Here is a 22,141-nt window from a genome sequence, read left to right as displayed (position 1 = left end):
ACATATGTGTTCATCCAGGTCCATCCAGGCTGTAGCTTGTGTCAGTATTTCGTTCCTCTTATGGCTGAATACTATTCCATTGTATGGACAGGCCATATTTTGTTTATCCGTTCACCCGTTGATGACATTTGGTTGTTTCCACATTTCGCTGTTGTGAATAATGCCACTATGCATATTCCTGTACAGGTTTTTGCTTGGATATGTGTTTTTAGTATTTGAGGGTATTTACCTAGGAGTGGAATTGCTCAGTCGTAGGATACTTCCATTTAATTTTTGGGGAAACTGCCAAACTTTTCCCTTGTTGTGAATAATGCCACTATGCATATTCCTGTACATGTTTTTGCTTGGATATGTGTTTTGAGTATTTGAGGGTATTTACCTAGAAGTGGAATTGCTCAGTCGTAGGGTACTTCCATTTAATTTTGGGGGAAACTGCCAGACTTTTCCTTAACAATTTGCTTTTGAATACAGCTTTGGCTATGTCACGTAGTTTTGCTATACAGTGTTTTCATTTTTATTAAAATGTAATGAGTCTTCGTATTTGTTTTATATTGTCTGTAATCAGATTAAGTTTTTTAAAGGATTTTCTCCTCCCCCATCGCAAATTTTAGTTTTCTGTTAACCATTTTCAGGTGCATTTTTATTTCCTGTAAATACTTTTTAGGTTTATTCTTTTTTGAATGTTTAGCTGAGCGTTGTCTTTTCTTTGAGATACACAAATTTTTTCATAAGTAGCAAAAGAAAATTTGAAAACTCGTCTTTTGTCGCAGGGCAGTGTGTCATTGTCTAGTTCCCTGCGGATGTCACAGAAAGCAGATTCGAGTGTGCGGCCCATTTTTGTTCCTCGCCAGCGTCTACCTGGTAGTGCAGGTCTATCTGTTTGTGGTCAATAGTCTCCAGCTATCATTACTTTGAATTTGGCTTTGCCAGAGATTCTGATAGTCTACAGTTTTTATACACAATATATAAATATTTATTTAAAAACTAATGTCCAAAATATGTTAAAAAAAAAAACTCCTATAACTCAAAAATAAAAATAAAACAGCCCAATCTTTTAAAATGCAAAAGACTTAACGGACACCTCACAAAAGATATCCGAATGTCCACTGACACGTAAAAAGTGTTCAACATATTAGTTGTCAAGAAATGCAAATTAAAACTGCAGTAAGATACCACCTAAAACCCACTAGATGGCTCGGATTTTAAAAACCGATGTCACAAATGTTGGAGAAAATATAGTACAACTGGAATTCTTCATCCCTTGCTAGTAGGAATATAAAATGATACAATTACTTTGGAACACTGGGAAAGTGTTTTTCAATTTCTTATCAAATGAAGTATGCATCTACCCTACCACTTAGCAATTCCACCTCTAAATCTTCATCTAATGTCCATCAAAAAATTTTCATATTAGCTTTATTCATAATAACCACAACAGGAAACTAAACAAACAAATAGTGGCATATTCATAACAACGGCATCTACGAAAGGTCAGAAGGAGTGAACCAGCGATACACAAAACAGCATGGATGAATCTCAAAAACAGGCTGAGTAAAAGACAGATGCAAAAGAGAACACATTTTATTATCCTATTTATGTGAAGTTCCACAATAGGCAAATTGATCTCTAGTGATAGAAGTTACAAGAGATTTGTCGGTGGGGAAAGATGGGGAATGGTACTTGGGAACTTTCTGGGTGATGGAAATGTTCTCTATCTTGATAAGAGTTTTAAGTTAAATAAATGCATTTGTCAAAACTCATAGAACTGTACTTAGAATCTATACATTTCACTGTATATAAATTATACCTTAATTTAAAAAATCTTGTGGGATACATCTAGAGTTGTGCTTAAGGACATTTTATAGCATTAAATGCATATCCTTGAAAAGAAAAAAAGGACTGAAATTTAATAAGTCGAACATTTATCTCAAAAGTTAGAAAAACAACAGAAGGAAGAGTAGGAGGAAAAGAAGAAAGTAGAAGGAAGGAAATAATGAAATTAATTATGTACAAAAAATAATTAATAATTTTAAATTAATTATGTACCAAAAAAAATTACTAATGTACAAAAAATACAATGGAGAAGATCAATAAAGCCAAATGTTGCTTTAAAATAAACAAACAAACAAACAAACAAATAGCCCTAGCAAGCTATTTATGATAGAAAGAAGAAGATCTAAGTAATCAATATTAGGAATGAAAAGGGGGACACCACTATATACCCTACACATATTAAAAAGATAATAAGGGGAGAAGATAATAAAGAGATAGGACAATAAAATGATAGCTAAATAAATTTATGTCAATAAATTTGAAATTTTAGATGGGTTAAACAGATTTCTAGCAAAAACAATATGCTAAAGTTAGCACAAAAAGAAATAGAAAACCTGAGTAATTCTACAATTATTTAAATAAAATCTACTTAAAAAAAAAAAACTCCACAAAAGAAAACTCTTGATCTATACAGTTATCAGTGGAGATATCTAGTAAACAAGGAAGAAATAATGTCTATCTTACAAAACATTCCAGAACAAAGAAAAAGAGTATGCAACCCAAGTTCACTTAATGAGAGTATCATAATCTCGATGCCAAAACCTGACGAGGGCAGAGCAAGAAAGAAATATTATGGGCAAATATCGCTCATGAACATAAACGCAAAAGTACGAAACAAAAATCAGCAAGCTGAATCCAAGGATATATAAGAAGGATAATGTGTCATCACCTAGGTGGGTTTATGCCAAGAATGCAAAATGGTTTGAACATTAGAAAATCAAGTATAATCTGGGTACGTCACATTTATAGAGTAAAGGAGGAAAATCATATGATCATCTCAATAGATACAGACAAAAGTACTTGATAGAATTCAACACCCATTCAAGATTTTAAAAAAATTCTTAGCAAAATAAGAGTGGAGCTTCTTTTATCCGATAAAAATTATCAAAAATCTCAGCAAATAACACAATTATTGTGAGACATCGGTGCGTACTTTATGATAATGCATTAACCTGGACGTGGATGCTTTATCCACCTTTCTGTATGTGCATTATTTTCTGTAATTAAGAAAACTTTTAAGAATACCATAAACGAACAGCCAAATTATTCTTAACAATGAAATACTATAAGAATTTTAAGTGAAATCATGACTAAAACATGACTTCCCAATACAGATAGTAACATGACTCCGGAAGTTCTCATCAAGTAGAGAGACAATGAAAAATATAAAATATGTAATTACTGTGGAGGAAATGATGACATTTAGAGAAAATTTTTAAATCTTAACTTAAAAAGTATTTTAATTCATAATTGAACTTGAGTGGCTAAATACAAAATAATATATAAAAATCAATAGCTTTCCTATAAACGTGACAGAAACAATCAAGACTCGTAGGAAAAAAAACAAACAATGACATTTTACTGAGAGACATAATAGGTGTAAATAAACAAAGCACCGTATTATGGCCCTTAATAAAAATGCGTATATGGTAAAGCATCCTCTTCTTCCCAAAAGAATTTATAGAAAAATCCAGAATATTATTAGAATATATTCATTTTTAGATAATCTCTGATAAATGTGTGTGTATGTGTGTGTTTACACACTAAAGATTATCTGAGTAGATAAATGGATGAGAATTTCTAACAAAATAAAGATGAATAATGAGGATGGACTTGCCATGCCAAGTATTAAAACAACATCCAGCCATAAGGAAGAAACCAGCTTGGAAATCTAACGAGAATAGATAAACACATCAAGAAAACAGAGTCAATAGCCTAAAAACAGACCTGACCTATTTAAGAAGTTTACATTTACCACAGAAGACTAAAGAAATAAGCAGAAAAAGGAAGGATTAGGACCTAAACATTGCTGGATGCTGTCTGGCTCTCCGACTGCTCCATTTAGGTAAATTCAGGGAGATTAAGGAGGTCAGTACAATTTGCTGTTTTTAAACTAGAAGAAAATAGAAGTGAATCTTTATAAAATATCTGAATGATATAGAGAACTTTCTAATGGATGACATCACACAAGAAAGAGTTAATAAATTTGACTATATACAAATGTAACACTTGGACATACCAATAAAAAAAGACTAAAAAGGCAAAGAACAGACTGGGAGAAATATTTAGAATGAATAATGTAATAATGGATTCATATCTTTTCTCTTTACAAAGAGTGTATGTAAGAAAGATATTAAGATATTCATTTGGAAAATCGATAAAGGATAGAAAAAGGCAAATTGCAAAAGAGGAAATTCGGGTACATGAGAAAATTCGAAATGTTCAATTTAAATAATACAGCAAATGAAAAAACTTTTAAGCGATATCATTTTCGCTTGTTTTATTTCCGAGTTTTTATGACAAACATATTGCTGACGTGGCTGAGGTGATATAGGCACTGTGAGAGGCTGTTGGTAGGGATGTAATCAGTTCGACCATTACAGAAAGCAACACGGCATTCGTATGTACCAAAAATAGCTATGCCCTTTGCTCCAGCAATTAAATTTCTAGGATTTGGTCCTCAGGAATAATCTGAGGGGCAAACAAAAATGTGTGTGCGAGTATTCACTACATAATCATTTATACTAGCAAAAATAAAGGGAATGAGGTTAACATCCATCGATTAGGGAAATAATTAAGCATATAATGAAATACAGCGCAGACACTGTTAATTATACTTAGAAATGTTTTCAATTATGTGGGCAATTCTCATACGAAGTGCAAGTGTTTTTTTTTTTTTAAATATCATTTACAGTCTAATCTCAACTAACTTTAAAAATATGCATAGAAAAGAAGATGAAGAAAAGCCAAAATGTTAACAACTAGTTGCCTTGGGCATTAAGATTATGAACAGAAGGTTTTATTACTTGTCCTCATTCTTTATTTTTGTCTGTACTTTTCTAAGAATCAACAATGAGCATTTATTACTTTAAAAATCATAGGGAAAAATACGAACTCCTGGACAGGGCTATTCAATGGTGTGATAGGCAGAATAAGGCTTTATTCTGTGACTATATCCCCTAACCTGGCAAAAAGGGACTCTGCAGATGTGATTAAATTAAGAATCTTGAGATAGAGAGATTATCCTAGACGGTCCAGGTGGGCCCAAGGTAATCACAGGGTCCCTATCAGAGGGAACCCAGAGGGTCAGTCCGAGTATGTGACACAGAGGAAGAGATGAGAGCGAATGAGGCCACACGGAGGAATACAGGCAGCTCCTCGAAGCTGGAAAAGTCAAGGAACCAGATTCTCCCCCTTAAAGCCACCAGGGGAACACAGCCCTTGTTGACCCATTTTTAGATTTCTGACCTATAGATTATAACGCTATAGATTTGTGCTGCTTTAAGCCGCTAAGATCGGGGTAATTTGTCCCAGCAGCATTAAGAAACTCAGACAGATGGCCATTCCATCCTTAGCTGTGCTGCTAATTCGTCTTCCCTGAGCGTTTAGTTCGGGGCCTGACTCTTGAACCATCTGTTCTACCCACGGCTTGGACCTCTCCGTCCAAGCGCCCGCTCCCCATCGACCTGGCAGAGCACCTCTTGACACAGCCCTGAGCTCCAAGCAGCAGCACCCTCACCAGGCACGGTTACTCACAGCCCAAAGGAGGGACTAGAAACAATCCGAGCTCAGTGGAAAGCTGAGCCCCAGGGGAGGTGATGGATCCCGTCTCCAGCCCAACACAGGACATCAGCTAGGCTCCGCTCTGGGTCCACGCATCTGGGGTCTTGTCCAGCTCTGCCACCACTTACAGAGCAGTTAAGTTGGACAAAGCCACTCGTTTTTCCCCGAAAAAAAAGTCGGGTGATTAAAAATCTCTTCCTTTTCACAGAAGACCAACGCTATAAAGCCCAGTGGGAACTTTCCAGTTGATATTTTTTTTCATGTGCACTTTTAAAACAATGAGCTCTTTAAAAAAAGGAAAGTAGTGGCGGGTAAATTTCTTACATGTGATTGGACGTTCTGGGGACGAGGCTGGTGAGAGGTGACACAGAGGTTCTCATGGCGACCAGGTTCCTCATTAACCCATCCGCTTCAGACAGATCTTCCCGCTCTGCCTCCATCACACCCAAACCGCACGCGCGCGCGCACACACACACACACACACACCAGCACCACTCTCACACCCGCTCACCACCAAATTCTACACACACACACACACACACACACTCACACAGCACCACTCTCACACTCGCTCACCACCAAATTCCCCTGTCCCCCCGTATCAGAAGAAACACCGTCCTTTCTGTGCGTTCCCCGCATCTCACTCGAAGTTGGCTTTCTCCACATCTACACCGGAAAACACGGGGCCGTGTGTGTCCGCAAACCACCTCCAGGTCTCCCTTTCCCAGCCTTGTGGTCCTGGACACGTCATTTTCCTCCCCTAAAACCCTTGCCCCAAAGAGATAATAATAATATCTTCCCAACCGGCCCCTCCAGGCTATTCTGAAGCACGTAACAAAGCCACGTGGCCTTTCTGTTCTTCAGACGTGCCAAGACCAAGCTCATTTCTACATCAGAGCCTTGCACTCGCTGTTCCCTGTGCCCGGAAAGCTGTCCCCGATCATAAGGACCTGCTCTTTCTCGTCTTCTGGGTCTCAGTTCAGACATCTCCTCCTCAGAGGGCTTCTTCCAGCCCATCTAAACATCCCACTCGCCCCGCCCGAGTCTCACTGTCAAGGGCACCAGCTCTGCTTTCCAGCACGTGTCACTCTGTTTCCATTTCTATGGCCGATGGAATGAATGATCAAATTAAGAGTCATATAAGAGTCGCAAACCATCGAGGGCTGTCTGGTTGCCGTGGACACCCTCTTCCAGGGCCTCAGATCCACACACACGCCAAAGGTGACCCGAAACCTTCTATCAGGAGACCACTACTGCTCCCAATTCTCCTGTCTGCTCTTCAATCATTTTCTCACTCAGATCCAATCCACATAGCACACAAACAACCCTTTCAAAGGGTACTCAGGGGTTTTCAGGACATTTACAAAGCTGTGAAAACATCACTATTACCTCCTTCCAAATTTGTCATCCGCCCAAAAAACCCTTACCCATTAGCAGTCACTCTCCCTTACTCCCTCCCCCGGCCCCTGGCAACTACTGATCTACTATCTGTCTCTATGAATTGACACATTCTGAACATTTCATATAAATGAAATCATGCAGCGTACGGCCTTGTGTGCCTGGATTCTTACACTTAGCTTCACGTCTCCGAGGTTCATCCACGTCGTAACATGAGTCAGTACTTCATTTTTTTTATGACTGAATAATATTCCGCTGTATCGATATATCACATTTATTTATCCATCCGTCAAATGATACATATGTGAGTTGTTTCCATTTTTTGGCTATGATGAATAATGTCGCCACAAATATTTGCGTCCAAGTTTTTACATGGACGTATGTTTTCAATTCTCGTGGGTTTTTACCTAGGAGTTGAATTGCTGGGTCTCGTGGTAACCACGTATTTAACATTTTCAAGATTGTCAAATTGATTCCCAAAGCGACTGCACCATTTTACATTCCTCTCCAACAAATGTTAACAGTCTCAATTGTTCAGTTCTATGAAATTAGAAAGAGAAAGATTTGGTCTGGGGACCGGGGCGATTACAGCAGTCACATTGTTTCCTCTTCATTAGACACATTCACTCATTCGACAAATACTATTTGTCCAATCTTTACCTGGTATGGTTGTGGGTGCAAGAATCCCTGCACCCTATCAAAGTGGGGGAAGGGAGGGGACAGACAGTGGAGAAAAATAATGCGAGGGAATTGCTACTTTAATTAGGGTCATGGATGAAGGCCTCAGTGAGAAGCAAAGACGTGAAACATTTAAGGGACTGGAGCCTGTGGCTATCTGGGGAAAAGCATTATGGGTAGCGAGAACAGCAAGTGCAAAGGTCCTGAGGCAGGAGTGTGCCTGGCATGGTCAAAGAACACCTAAAAGGCCAATGGGGCTGACATTGGTCAAGCCAGGGGGAGCAGAGTAGAGAAGAGAGCAGAGAGATGATGCGTTGGAGGAACCCAGAGGGTGAGTGCCTTGCAGCCTCTGTAAGGACTGTGGATTTTTACTCTGAGTAGGATGGGAGGCCGCTGGAAGGTTTTGACCAGAGCAGAGACAGAATCTGGCTTACGTGTACAAAGGACCATTATTGGATATGAGAGAAGAGATGGATGCCCCCCACCCCAGGTTTTGCCCGAGCACCTAGAAAGATGGAGGTGCCAAACACAAAGATGGGTAAGAAAGGAATTGGAGGGGGAAGATGAGGTGAGGTCACATTTGAAATGTCAACATCTATGTTCAATGGACAAATTGGAGAAAAAATTCTAGAGTCCAGGGGGGATGTCCAGGCTAGGGATACACAATTGGGAATCATCTGTATAGAGATGGCATTTAAGGCCACAAGAGAAGGTTAGATCAACAAGGGGGTGACTCTAGATAAAGAAGAAGCCTAAAGACTGAGTCCTGAGCCCTTCCAACATTTTAAGTCAAAAAAAATCCCCTTAGTTTTTAATCATCATGGAATCCATCAACTTAAACTTTACTTCAGCCCCTTCTCGCTGCCCATAGTGGCCCCTCGTTTCCTCTCCGTCCTACTAAGCTACCTCCTCTTGATTTTTCCTGTCCCTCGGCAACTTCTGCTACTTCTTTCTACCTCAAATGCCTAGACTCACCATTCCCTCCCTGTCTGGCAAACCTCCTGCTTTCCTTCCTTCGAAGCCCCCTCCACCCTCGCTTCTGCCCCAGAGGTTTCCCTTGGTCATAACGCATTCACAAAGGTCCGGGAGCAAGTGTTCACCTGAGTGCCCAGGGCTCCTCTGCTTTGACCGTGGCGGGGGAAGGAGCGGGGCATCATCCGTCTATTTTGAATTATCAGCCCCTGGGTGGTCAGGAATTATGCCGTGTGCTTTCCCCAGGAGTACAGACCCAGGCCCCACTCACCTGAAACCCGGAAGAGGAGGGGGAAGAGCAGCAGCAGGTACATCTCTCTCCTCTCACGTTCCCCGTGCATCGAGCCCGTCAGCGAGAGCCAGCTACAGACTCGATGCCATCATCTTCCAAGCCTGCTGCTTTCACTTATTCTCACTCTCACACACTTCCTCCTTCGGGCACTTCCCACTGGTGGATCAAACTAAAAGAGGAAGGAGGTGAAATGTCAAGGCTGTTAACAAGAAGTCCTAGTGATCAGTGGGGAAGCTTGTGAGAAATACTTCCCCATCCGGAGCCACCGCAGTTACTCTGAAAAGAGAACCTCGGGCTTCTTGGTCTTCTGGAAATTGCAGACACAGACCCACTGGGTCAGGCAGGCTCTTACTCAATCCTCCCCACTGGTAAGAAGATAGACACGGGGACCTGTCTCCATCAGAGAGTTCTTGGAGAGCCAAGGCTGACGACAAAATGCCCTAAAGCTGGAATTACAGGTGTAGCCAGATTCTCAGAAGCCCAGAAGGTCAAGAGTTCAATCGGATTAAGGGGTAAGAGAGGAGAGGAGGTATCTCAAAAATGCAAAGGCAAGAAGGGCTTACAGAAATGACCAACTCAGCTGCTTATAGATTAACCATATCCTACAGATCTCTGAATGGCCTTCTAGAAACTCTTGTCACAGCTGTAAGACAAATGACTCATAAATAGATAAGACCAGTGATCTGGAAATTCCTTCCCCCTTGCGGCCGGCACCCGAAACTCCCCCTCTCCATCCTGAGTCACGAGGTGCACGTGAAACCTCAGACTAAGGACTCACGCGCCCCTCGCGTGGACACCGCAGAGGTATATAAGCTGCAAGAAATCTAAGCAAGGAGAATTCGCGCTTCGGTGCTGTTAAGCCCCACATGCTCCGCCGGCTGATAAATTCTCCTTCCTCTATCAAAGTTGTCTGAGCGTCCAAATTCCTTTGTCGGATGTCCCTTCCTGCAACAGAGGGACTTGGGGCCAACGTCAGAAAGCCAAAGGGAAGATTCTAGAGCAGAGGTCTGAATAAAGAGGCTAAGTGGGTATCAAAACCCAGACTGCAAAGAAAGGGGCTCAAAGAGACAGGAACTACCAGTCTAATGGGCAAGAGGGACCTGAGAACACACCAGAAACTCTTACTGCTATGCCCCAGCCCTCCAGGTGAGAGCCCGTGGGTATCAAGACCAGCCTGAACTTCCAGCCTGAAACCTGTCATAACACCAAGGGCTCCTTCCTGAAGAAACCAGCTCATTGCTCACGGCTATTACACCCATCGCCTTGTAAAGAGCTGTCTGTCAAAATAGGAAGAAAGGAAGCACCAGTTCTGCCTGTCTTACTCCGCCTTTGTGCCCATCCCCCACCCCCACCTCCCCCTTCCACCAGGATCCCAGCAAGCCCTGCAGGTGGAGCACAGAGATTAGGCAAAGGTAGAACCTTTCTCATATTTCACTCCTGGAGCCACTTTTGCTATATGTCACATACACCCTGTGACCCTGTGAGTCCCAGGGAGGGACCTAAGCCCCTCACACCCTAATCAGAAATGAATAGAAGTGCAAGAGGGTTATTTGCACAGAAAAAAACGCAGCAGCTGATAAGCGGGGTCCTTTCCAGGATGTAGCCAGAGCCCCCACTGCTTGGCAAGTCCACCCTCTGCCTGGGGCGCTGTGTGGTCACACCAAGAGACAGTGGCCAAACAGGGATGGTGTTTGGCTTCCAGGGAAAATGACAGCCCTGAAAAACAGGGGCCAGATGCTTGGAGGGTGGTGGGGAAACCGTTCCTTTCTTGGGCATGGGCAGTAGGGACTGGACAGTCTCGGAGCTGCTCAGAGTTCCGCCTGGGACTCGACTCTCTGACCCTGGGCCCTCCCACCCAAGGAGGGCTCCACTTTGAATCAAGAATAGAGAATCACCCGAGTGACTCTGGGTGATGGCAAGACTGCTCCTCTGAACAAGTGCTTCTGGGGACTGCAGGAGAGTCGGGCTATTCGGGGGCCGCTGGGGAGGCCCTAGACGTGGCTCGGTCATGGACTCCTGCATGAGTCAGTTACCTCCCTAGGCTTCCACATCCCCCCTGTGAAAGAAGGAATCAAACGGATCATCTGCCCCAAAGCACCTGCGTGTGCGTGTCCATGTGTGCACACATGTGTATGCGTGTGTACATGCATGGTGTGTGTGTGCACGTGTAGTGTGTGTGTGTGCGTGTTGACGCGTTCACTGAGTTCTCCTAGTTACAAAGAACAGAGACTTGCTCAAGCTGCTTCTCGTGGTCACTACGAACTTGTAAACTACAGGCCGCTGTGAGGACCCCACCCGTTCGCAGGTAAAAGCGCTCCTGTATTGGGTCTCTCCCGCCCTGGCAGAGAGGGTCCACAAGAAGTGTGCTGCAAGGCTCACTTGAGAATTCCAATGACCAAAGTCTAAACCAAGTGGACCTGAAGAAAACCAAGAAACAGAGCCTCTCCACGGAGGAGCATCGGGAAGCCGCGTTTAGATAGACTTCCCTGAGACCAGTCCTCGGGGCTGGAGCGGTTTCGCTCTGGGCTCTGCCATCAGCATGACTTTGCTGTGCTCCCCTTCTCAGGTCCCACAGGGCTTCTAGTTTCTCATTTCTTGGTGAAAATAAGGAAGAGGCAGATTTTCCGTGAAGCTGACAGAGCTTAGACATCAGCACCCCTCACCTGATCGGCTCCTTCCGAGGCCCTATATCAAAGTTCGTATTCATAATTTAGGGTCCTTTTTCCTAAAAAGGAGCCTCGATGTTGTATAATCTTCACGCCTGTGGCAGACAGTCCCACCATACCTTTCAACTCCATAGTTGTTCTCATTAAAGAGGCAGGGTCTATTCGCCCTGAGTCTGAACATGACCTGTGACCTACTTTCCCCAAGAAAATGCAGAAGAGATGCTGCGCCATTTCAAACCTCAGCCTGTGGAGGTCTCTTGCTCTCTCTCATGCACGTCTGCTTCTGCCGTGAGAACACACGGGCGAGCCGGCAGGTGGATGGAGGGACAGGTGGAGCAGAGCCAAGCAGCACTCGCCAACAGCCAACCAACCCCCAGCACCCAAGGGAGCCCAGTAGAAACCAGAAGGACCATTCAGATTAAACTGCCGACTCACGAACTTGTTCTGTGTCACTGAGTTTGAAACAGTTCATTGCAGCATCACTGTGGCAACAGAAAACTAAAAGGTCACACGAAACCTAGACCCACCCTATAGCAGCTGCCTGACTTTCCTCTTTGTATGGCTTAATTTGACCCCTGGCTTCTGTTCCCCTGGATCCTCTCTGCCCTTTGACCTTGCCTGGCAGCTGTTCACGGATGGCCCCTCATGCTCTCTTGCCTCAAGACCCCCACTGTCACCTCTTCCACTGATGCGGTTCAGATCAGAACAGATCTGGGACCAACAGAACTATCTGTGGCCTGTGTTTTCAAATAATAAATTGGTCCAAATAACAAAAGCAATATATGTTCATTTTAAGAAAATATATCATGAAATACAGATAAGGTTTAAAAAAAGATTTAATTGCTTTAATCTCCCCATCTTGAGGGGATCGCGTTTAATGCTAAGATTCATACTTTCATCTTTTATCTCTTCCTGCAAAAATACACAGTTATTTCCGAAATTAAGCAAAGTCACCGATGTGTTGTATGAGCTCACGTCACTCATTGCTCAACAGATTTTCACTGCAGACAAGACTGTCTCCTTTGGGAAAAGATGTCACATGAACAAATATCATCGAGAAGGATGGGTTTAAGAGCTTCGGAGAGCCAACTCATGTTTCTTTGGTGTGGTCATGTATCCAGGATCTGCGGTCTCAAAATCCTCTTGGTTGCCATGGACTTAGAAATGACAGACTATCTGTTTTCAAACCGCCATCTGTTCGTAGGTGACAGAGGGCCAGTGTCGAAAAGGCTAGTTTAGCTGAGTCTCTCCCACTCTGGATTAGAGATCCATGAGGGCTGTCTCCCCAGGGGCTGAAAGCACATTTGGCATATAGTAGATGCTCAATAAATAATTGATGAAAAAAATGAATAAAAGAATGAACTATTGTCATTCTTCCCCTGGCCCTGTAAGCTCTGCGAAGAAGCTCTGTCTCGCACCTGTGAACCAGTCGTAAACTGGAATTGTTAGCAATCGCTCCTGAACCTTTCAGTCCGCACCCCCCCACAATGTGCTATGCTCCATATTTTTGTAGTTATCACCTTAAATCCCAACTACGAATCTAGAGGAAAGGAGATGTTAATTCCACTTTTCATATTAAAAAAAAAAAAAAAGTCAAAGCTCAGAGAGCAAGTAACTTGTCCAGGGTCACATGGCTAGTAATCAGCAGAGCCAGGATTCGACCCCTCTCCACACGGTGAGTTAGCCCTTTGAAGGCAGAGAAGGTGAAAGGGCTCTTCGATTTTCAAAATGGAGGCTTTATCACCTTTGCCACCTGCCCCGCAGGTATATCTGAGATGTGTAATCCTTGCTAAAATGGACAGAGAGGAATAACTACCACTCAGGCTCCCTCTGCCCAGAGAGTTTGATCTTTTTCAAAGCCATGATCAGTGGGCTAGATCTGTTTAGAAAAATTAAATCGAGCATTTGTTCAGCGACGGTTAGGTTGCTTGTCCCCAGCAAGATGCAGGCGTTTTCTGATTACAAAGCAATGTGTGTCCGTTATAGAAGAATAATGAAACACAGAGAACACAAATGCATTTTGTCTCCCCCAATCCCACCACGCCGAGATCATCGTTGTTATATATACATATGTGTATCCATGACCAGCCTTTTGTTCTACATTTATTAGGCCTCCTTAATACAGAAAAGTATGCAAAGAAAATGTGGCTAATAATGCCTTCTCTGAAATACCATGAGTTAATGCCGTGGGGTAGGAAAACTAATTTTCCCTCCTACCCTTTCAGCTTCTTCTGGCTGGACTAATAACTAAATTAACATGATACAGATTAACAGGAGGAAACGACCAAATTTATTACATATATACGTAAAGGGTGGGGGGTCCATGAGAATATGAGACCACTGGACAGATCAAGCAGTTAAGGATTATATGTCACCTTGAGCTAAGGAGAAGGGGCAGTTGTAGTCTGGAATTTCAAAGGGCAGGGAGGCGGTTTACGTAGAGATAGAAAAGCAAATATTTGGTACATAAAGGTTTGCTGGGACATCTTTAGCAGTGGGATACAAAGAGGACTTTGATCAAACAGACCTTTCTAAGTTCCTCGCTGTGTTTAACACTTAGTTTACATTAAACTACAGTTATCTGTGTTGGTATCTCCTTTCTGGAGCAGGTCCTTTACCTACATTCTTTTAGGCAGTTAGTGGGTAGGTCAAAGGTTCTTCTTGAGTCTTTCATTTCTTAAAAATAACTGGCTTAAAATAATCGATATCCCAAAAGGCATATTTTAGAGGGGCAAATTCTGCTTCTTGACACCTTTTTTAAAAGGATAAGGCAAGTAATTGTTTAAAAAAAGAGAGAGAGAGAGAGAAATGAAAAGTAAAAGTCTCTCCAGCACCCCACCCCATCCACCCGTCACCACCCCCAGAATCTCAGAGGGTAACCACACTGTCAGCCTCTGCTGACTTCCTGGCAACGGTGTGTGCATAACCAGCATACGCACCTCAGCCAAGGACACACAGTCATCACACAGCATGCCTCTGCGCCCCTTCTTGTACTTAATAATTTACTGTTTCCCAAACAGCACATACAGATCCACTTCGCTGTTTCACAGTTTTGCATCGTGTGGATGTTCTCGAGTGTATTTAGCCAATCCCAATCACTGAATCATTCATTCGCTCTCACGAATGCTACGGCGAGCACCCTCGTACACAGATCTTGGTGCACTTTTGCAAGCAAAGCCATAAAATCACTGAGTCAAAGGAATTTGCATTTGTAACCTTGACAGATAGTGACAGTTACTCTCTAAAAAGGTTATCTCCATGGGTGCTCTCACGGATGGAGCATGTATGAGAGCCTGCTCTCCAAAGTCTCAGCCAATACCAACCATGATCAAACTTGTATCAAACCATTAAATGTTATATTGTATCAGTCAGGGGTCTCCAGAGAAACAAAAGCAGTGGGATATAGATGGTAGATAGATAGATAGATTATACACACACACACACACACACACACACACACACTCGAAGAGTTAGAAGGAAGGTGGGAGGGGAGAGACAGAGAGAGAGAGAGAGAGAGATCAAGAAACTAGCTTAGCTCACTGTGGGGTCTGCCAAGTCCAAAATCTGCAGTCAGCCGGCAGGCTAGACATTCTCACGCAGGAGCTGACGCTGCAATCTTGAAGCAGAATTTTCTGGCTCCTCAGAGAAACTTTCGTTTTGCAGCAACATCTAGATTAGTGTTTAATTGAATAACCAGGTACAATAGCTTGGCCAAGTCGATACATAAAACTAACCACACACACACACACACACACACACACACACACACACACACACTCAATATACCTATTCATATCCTTTGTTCATTTTTCTGTTGAGATTTTCCTTTGAGAGCTTTTTATGTAACTGGCTATATTCACTCTTTGTCATATGTCTTGCAAATATTTTGCCTCTGCCGTTTCTCATTTGATTTTGTTTCTGGTATTTTCTGTCAACCAGACGTTTTTATTTCTATGCAGTCAGATCGACCGATCTTTTTCTTTGTGGCACGTAAATTTCCTCTCTTGTTAAGAAAGTTGCTCGGAGCCACTGGAGGAGCCATGCTAACCACCACATTTATCTAGGTTTTCTAACTGTTCCCCTTGAATCCTGGAGTCACAGGAGAGCAAAGGGCTTGGGCAGCGTTAGCCAGATGCCATCGAGAGGCCTCCACTCAAGGATGATTTAACATGAAGTTCCCGCTTTTAGCAACGGCTCGATACAAAAGCTGTAGAATAAGCTTTGCATCTTCTGCAAAATTACAATTGCCCGTTTTGTCAATCAAGGCCCCTTGTAGAAGAATCGCATAACGGATTCTTCTCAGCCTCACATGCCAGGGGGAAATACTCACTGATGAAGGGACGCAGGCGTCCTTTGTCAGGAAATAAGAACGACACGCCCCGCCTGGTTTCCCATTTTGTCCTGACTGCCAGGAGATCTAGACTCAAACGTCAGGCTCAAAGGCAGGAACACCCCAGCCTCGCTCTGAGGAGGAAGCTCTCCTCAGGCGGAGTTTTTAACTGCCCTCTTGGGTTTGTGGGTTTTGTTTTCAGCCGCCTCAAATCCCTTTTGGAAATGCACGTGGCACAAATAACAGACATAAGCAAAAGGCTTGAGAAGAGAGAACAAAGATACTTTTCTGAACGGTGGCCAAGTGGACACAGAGGTTTCTGTAACATTTTCAAAAACGTCCCAGAAGAGGGAAGATACAGTAGAAAATCTGGGTCTGAAGTTGACCGTTAGCTTCGCCAAGGAGTGAAATTTGGAATCAACCTGGAAGAACTTCAGGAAAAATGCCGGCAGCAAATGGGTAGAGAGAGAAAGTCCGTCACGTGTCTAAGGTAATGAATTTAGGCAGACCCGTCCCAACATTTGGAGGACCGGGGCCGGGGTACAAATAAAGGCCCATAGACCAATATTTTAACGCTCTAAGTCAAGCTAAAAAATAAACTATCAAATCAAGTGTGTCCTATGTTCCTACTTTGACATATTATATACCTTCCTACCGATCTGGGAGACAGGTTTGAATGTGGGGTTCTCGAAAGTTCCACACCAGAATAGCGACAGCCATCGCCTGGTCCTCGGCTCCCACCCACAGCCACTCCCCTGCTCTTCTGCCTCCTGCACACTCCACACCCGAAGGTCCTGAGGAGAATGATGTGGACACCCCAGGTTTTAGATCTGAGCTCTGTCCGCACCCCTGCAAACAGTCACCCCTTGACTAGTGTTGTATAGTGAATATTACACTAGCGGTGAGCTCCGGGAGAAGTGTACTCTATAGGAGGGACAGGGGGCCTTCGGCCCTATGGGCGTCTCATTTCCTGCAGAGGGACATCAACAGAAGAGGGCCAGGTCTAAGGAGGTCCTCTGAGCTCTCCATAGTGGCCCAGCCAAAAGTTCTTAGACCCTGATACCAGCATCTCCACAGGACGGCTTGTTTCTACAAAGACCAATGAGAGCATCGTCATCCTGCCCCTGGCCCCAGAGGTCATCATCACACAGTTTCATCATCTGAAACGATGAACCCCGTCACCCTGGACCGTGTCCCCGCTGAACCAGAAAAGGTCCCAAGAAGATGGAACGGTACGCGGAGAGAAGAAAGTGATGGAAACTCTTCACCCTGCAAAAGAAAAGGATAAAAGGGAAAAGAATGAGAATCTTTAGTAAATGAACAAGACGGACCTACCTGGAAGGACGGAGCCCTCGCATTCTGGAATATTCTCTCTGGGAAGCACTTCTTCAAGGCTGAGGAAGCTGGATTCGAGACGTAAATTATTAAAGCCACTGCATCTGACAAAACAGAGGGAGCTCTTTGACCCAGGAGGAAATAAAAGCTGGGTAGAATTTGTTTTGGAAAGAGGGGGTGGGAGCCCATAGTCAGGGGACATTCGAGGGGACATCATGAACGACCTCGTGTTTGCCCTGCTAACACGATTCGGTGTCACCGTCAGAGACAAACAGTGGCCATGGATCTGACCCGTTAGTCTTTATGCTTTTACATTTTTAATTTTTTATGTCTTTTTTTTTTATTTTTGCAAATCTAGCTAAAGTTGGCATTTCCTAAGCCTTTGCAACAACCTTGCCTGCTTGCCTTTGAAAAGTGGCTATTGTCCACGTTGACACTAAGGCCTTTCTCCACCCATTCATTCATTCACTCACTCACTGAGAGACGGCCGGGTACCAGTGGTGGGCGCACGTATGATGTGTGTGTGGCACTGCCACGTTACTTCACGCCCTCCTTCCCCCCAGAAGGAAGTGGCCGCCCCCTCTTTTCCCAACCTCTGCTTTTCTTTGAAATGGTGTCCTCTCCAATACCTTGTTCCAGGGCCAAGTGCAAACTCTTCCTAAGGCAAATAGCCACACATCCTGTTTATTTATTTTTATGCTATAGGTTATTTTTTTTAGACTTTTCCATGCAGAAGACCCATTGGGTTAGTCCAGATCTTCCAAGAAGCAGATGTCAAAAGGGAATTCAGCGTGCAGGAATTTTATTAGGGGAAACACCTATGCGAGAAAGGAGGTAGGAAGCAGGAGAGGTGGGGAGAATTGTCAGGCCGTGATGCAGGTCTGCACTCACGTGAAGGACGGAGGCCAGGAAGTGCCCGTGTGGAAGTGTCTGGGACCATCAAACGGTCTCTGGAAGGTTCTATAAGAGCCATGAGGAGGTCCTGCCGCTGAAATCGGCTGTTAGGGATGCCCCGTGTCTCCCAGAAACAGGCCTGCTTCGGTGTCGCCGCCAGGCTCCGCCTTGGGCTGCGCATTGCCTGTGCGAAGCTTGGCCGTGGCGCGAACACACGGGTGATGGCCTGCAGAGCGCTGCACGGGGCCCTCGGTCCGTTATGCTGCTGTGGCCGGGAGTCTGAGAGGCGCATTCTCACCGTCACCCCAGACGTTTACCGATGTAGGATGGAACAAGGTTTCGTCTATGCTTGCGTGCCTCCTTCACTGACTTCAGTAGGAAAGCAGGAGTTTGACGTGTGTGTCTGGGCGTGTGCATACACGCGTATGTGTGTTTAGAAGGAACCCACTCCCTCAACCACGACGACATCCCAGATGCCTGATTCACACTGCTGGCCCTCACGCCTGTCTGTTGCTCCCTTTCAGACCATCCTGGTGGGTGACAGTGGCGTGGGGAAGACGTCTCTGCTGGTCCAGTTCGACCAGGGAAAGTTCATCCCAGGCTCCTTCTCGGCCACCGTGGGCATCGGATTCACAGTAAGCACTCCCAGCCTCTGGGGACCTCGTACGCCTCTGCCAAGGCCCCGGCAGGAAATGGGTGGACACTCGCATTGCATCATTCAAGAAGGTTTAATAAAGACCGTTTACCCAGGTGTAAGCAGGGCGTTGGGAAACCAGGAGGGGTGACGCAGTGGCCTTGGGTAGCGGCAGGGCCTCCATCCCACACCCGGCTTACGGGGGTGAGAGGAGGGAATGATCTCCAGCCCCAGAGACAGAGAGGGCTGTGTGGAGAGGCCTGGCTGGCAGGAGCTGTGACCTGCGGTGGAGGAACACAGCAGTACCTGGCGACTCTCCGGGGAGGGGGAGCCAGGGCAGCCAGCCTCCCTCCCACGCTGCTCTCCTCCTGCTCCCCCATCTCCTTCTGGGGCGCCCCACGGGCTGAACACAGCTAGAAGCTAGAAAGCAAGGAAATATCCTTGTGCGTGTGTGTGTGTGAATTTTTCAGTTCCTTTTTTCATTCTTACCAATTTTTGCTTTATAGCGATATGCCAGGCTGCGAGGTACATTCATATTTTTCTTAATAATTTTTTTTTATTCTTCAGTTACAGTTGACATATGACATGCTATTGGCTTCAGGGAAACAGCATAGTGATTAGACATTTATATAACTTACCAAATGATCACCCCCAATAAGTCTAGTGCCCATCTGACACCACACAGTTGTCACGATATTATTGGCTAATTCCTTATGGTGTGCTTTATATTCCGGTGACTGTTTTTTTTTTGTTGTTGTTGTGGTTGTTGTTCCGTGACTGTTTTTATAACTGGTAATTTGTACTTCTTAATCAGCAAGGGAATATCGTGATATGGATTGCTCAGGTCCACCTTCCAGGACAAAAGAATCCGGAGAGGCAAAGGAATGGCTTAAAATTTTAAGCACAGTCCAAACTTAGCATTGTCACGTGGTCCTAGGGCACCTGGAGGTCAAAGGTTAAAGTTCAGTTTTTAGCACGGGTTTCTCCCCAGACAGTGCACAGCAGGGAAGCTCAGATTAGAGAAGTATTCCCAACACACAGCTCCCCCCAGCCTTTCTCTCGGCTTCCACCACGCCTGCCTGTCGCCCTCTCAGCGACCTGGAATCCTGGGAGGGCCTTCAGAGAGGGTTTGGCTCCTCCCTTGGACCTGGCAGGAGCTGCAGGGCCCTCCTTGGAGGTCTGCAGAACCCTAGTGTCTGGAGATGGAGGAGCAAACGTCATTGCTTGGACAGCACGGGTGTTTCAGAGGCCAGCCCCTGAGACCAAGCAGAGCACAGGCCTGCGAGGCTCCACCTGGGGCTGGGACTCTGCGGAGTCACGCTGGTGGGAAGAGAAACAGGGAACCCCAGCATCTGGGCTTGCTCGTGGGGTCACAGCAAGGAAGGCAAGGGCCCGTGATGGACGGGGCTTCAGAGGGAAGCAGAAATGAGAGCCTGGCCAGGGTGTATGTCAAGGCCTGGGCACCCCACGTGAAGCACCAGTGCCCCGGGCTCTCCCACTGCTGGGAGCTGCTGGGCTCAGAGAACAGGGCTGAGTCCCAGGAGGGCGAGGCTGCCCTGATGGTCCTTGAGGGCTCGGACCAGGCTGCCAGCTGTTCCCCACCATGGTCCCATGCCCAGTCTGCCCCTCGGCCCTCACGGTGCCCTCACAGCCACACTCAGATCTCCACGCCCATCCTCCCACCTGTCAGACTCAGAGCACAGAGAGTGGGGTGGATGTGGGTGTGGTTATGGGTGTGCAAACTCTGATCACACTCCACAGACGCACGGGGCTCGGAACTCCAAAGTTTGTCATTAGCCTGGTGGGAGAAGAGAGGCCGCTTGCCTGTGAGAAGGAAGAAAGAATGTGGTTACGCTGAGAGCCCGCAGCAGCCCGAGGCAGAACAGGCCCGGCTCTGCTTACTCCTCGGGCTGGACCTTCTGGAGCCTCGCTGTTCGCTTGGCACCGGCCAGCACCAGGAGGGTTTGGTTCATGTTAGGACAGACCCATGGGCAGCTTACCCTGACCGCGGGCCTGAGGACCCAACCCGGGCCCGTGCCTGGGGACACCTGGGCCAAGTGCATGACCTGGGAGCATAAACAGACGCATAAACAGACACGAACCCAGGGGACCCCCACACACTCTCGTAGTGGAGGGCAGCGACAGCAGCCTGTGTTAGGAGCCAAATCAAGGACCCATGACCGACCCTGGGCCTAGACACAGCTGCTCACTTACAAAGGTTTGCAGCTCTCAACGAGAAAATGTCTGTCTCCTCAGTGAGCCCCCGGCCCACTTCTCTTTCTATGCCTGGGACCCTCCATTCCTGTCCTCTTCAGAGACAGGTCTCCTCTGCTCCAAGCGGCTGACACTTTGCACAACAGCTTAAGGCTCCCATATCGCACTGAGCAAAGGGGCTGGAGGACGCTGGGGTCTCCTTCAAATATCAGTGGTCTGTAGGTCCCCAGAGAGCCAGGTCACAAGACACTTACATATCCACCTGTCATTCACACAGAGACTTTAAATACTACTTACAGCTAGCAATTTGCAAGTGCCCCGTGGCTGGTCCTGACTGTGGCCTGGAATATTCCTCCTGTGTCCTGGTAACTGAGGTAGAGGGGGCCACTGAAGGCCCAACTCATAGGGCAGTGGAGCCTGGGCAGAGGACAGGGAAGGAGCTCCCCTTTTAAAAGAGACAGTGGTGAGTGAAGTGAGGTGCCAGGGCCTCTGGAGTAACCCTCACCCCCGAAACCAGCAGGCCCATTGCCCGCTGGGAGGGGACCTGCCCAGCTTCCATGCGGGTGCCTCTCAAATCAAGATTTTCCCCAACTCCATCACGAGCACCACCAAACTGGCTGCCAAGCCCTGCTGAGAGGTTTCTTGGGGTGCTGACATCGATGGCGTTTACACAGTGATCTTTCTGGCCAGCCTCCCTCCTACCCCGATTCCAGTCCTCCTTGTTACTTCTCGCCTCCATGTCTTTCCTCAACATAGCTGCAAAATTCATCCTCAGAAAGCCTCGCTCTGCTCATCCCCCACCCAACCTTCAGTGGCTCATGATTGGTTTTCAAATAAAGTCTAAGCCCATCACCTGTGCAGCTTCCCCTCTCCCAGACACGCACGCATCCCTCTTGGAATCCCACCCCATGTGCATGGGAGGTTATGGCTGCCTGCCTCCAGAAAATAACCCCAGCCGATGACGAAAATCACAGGGCTGTAGGTGGATGGACACAAAGTCCCCAAAGCCACACCTGCCCCTTGCCCCTCACCCCTAACACCTAAGTAAAGAGATGCAGGCGCCCCTCCCCTAACGCACCCCTTAAACAGTCCCTGCCTCATGTCCCTCCCCG

The 22,141-nt window shown here is 45.8% G+C and overlaps 2 protein-coding genes across 2 annotated transcripts in view; one reads left to right on the top strand and one right to left on the bottom strand.

Annotated features, from left to right (window-relative positions):
- CD300LF (CD300 molecule like family member f) overlaps window positions 1-9,337 on the bottom strand; it is a 17,970-nt gene extending 8,633 nt beyond the window's left edge. The window contains exon 1 of the mRNA XM_006912337.3: window positions 8,936-9,337. Within this exon, the coding sequence (XP_006912399.1) occupies window positions 8,936-9,005 (70 nt within the window). The 5' untranslated portion in view covers window positions 9,006-9,337. The remainder of the gene's footprint in view (window positions 1-8,935) is intronic.
- The window catches only part of RAB37 (RAB37, member RAS oncogene family), a 56,809-nt gene that overhangs the window by 25,254 nt on the left and 9,414 nt on the right, over window positions 1-22,141 (top strand). The window contains exon 2 of the mRNA XM_006912254.2: window positions 18,706-18,816. Coding sequence (XP_006912316.1) covers window positions 18,706-18,816 — 111 coding nt within the window. The remainder of the gene's footprint in view (window positions 1-18,705; window positions 18,817-22,141) is intronic.

Source organism: Pteropus alecto, unplaced genomic scaffold (genome assembly GCF_000325575.1).
Source record: "Pteropus alecto unplaced genomic scaffold, ASM32557v1 scaffold134, whole genome shotgun sequence".
Lineage (NCBI taxonomy): Eukaryota > Metazoa > Chordata > Mammalia > Chiroptera > Pteropodidae > Pteropus > Pteropus alecto.
The sequence above is the reverse complement of the archived record's forward strand: the minus strand, read 5'-3'. Positions and strand labels throughout refer to the sequence as shown.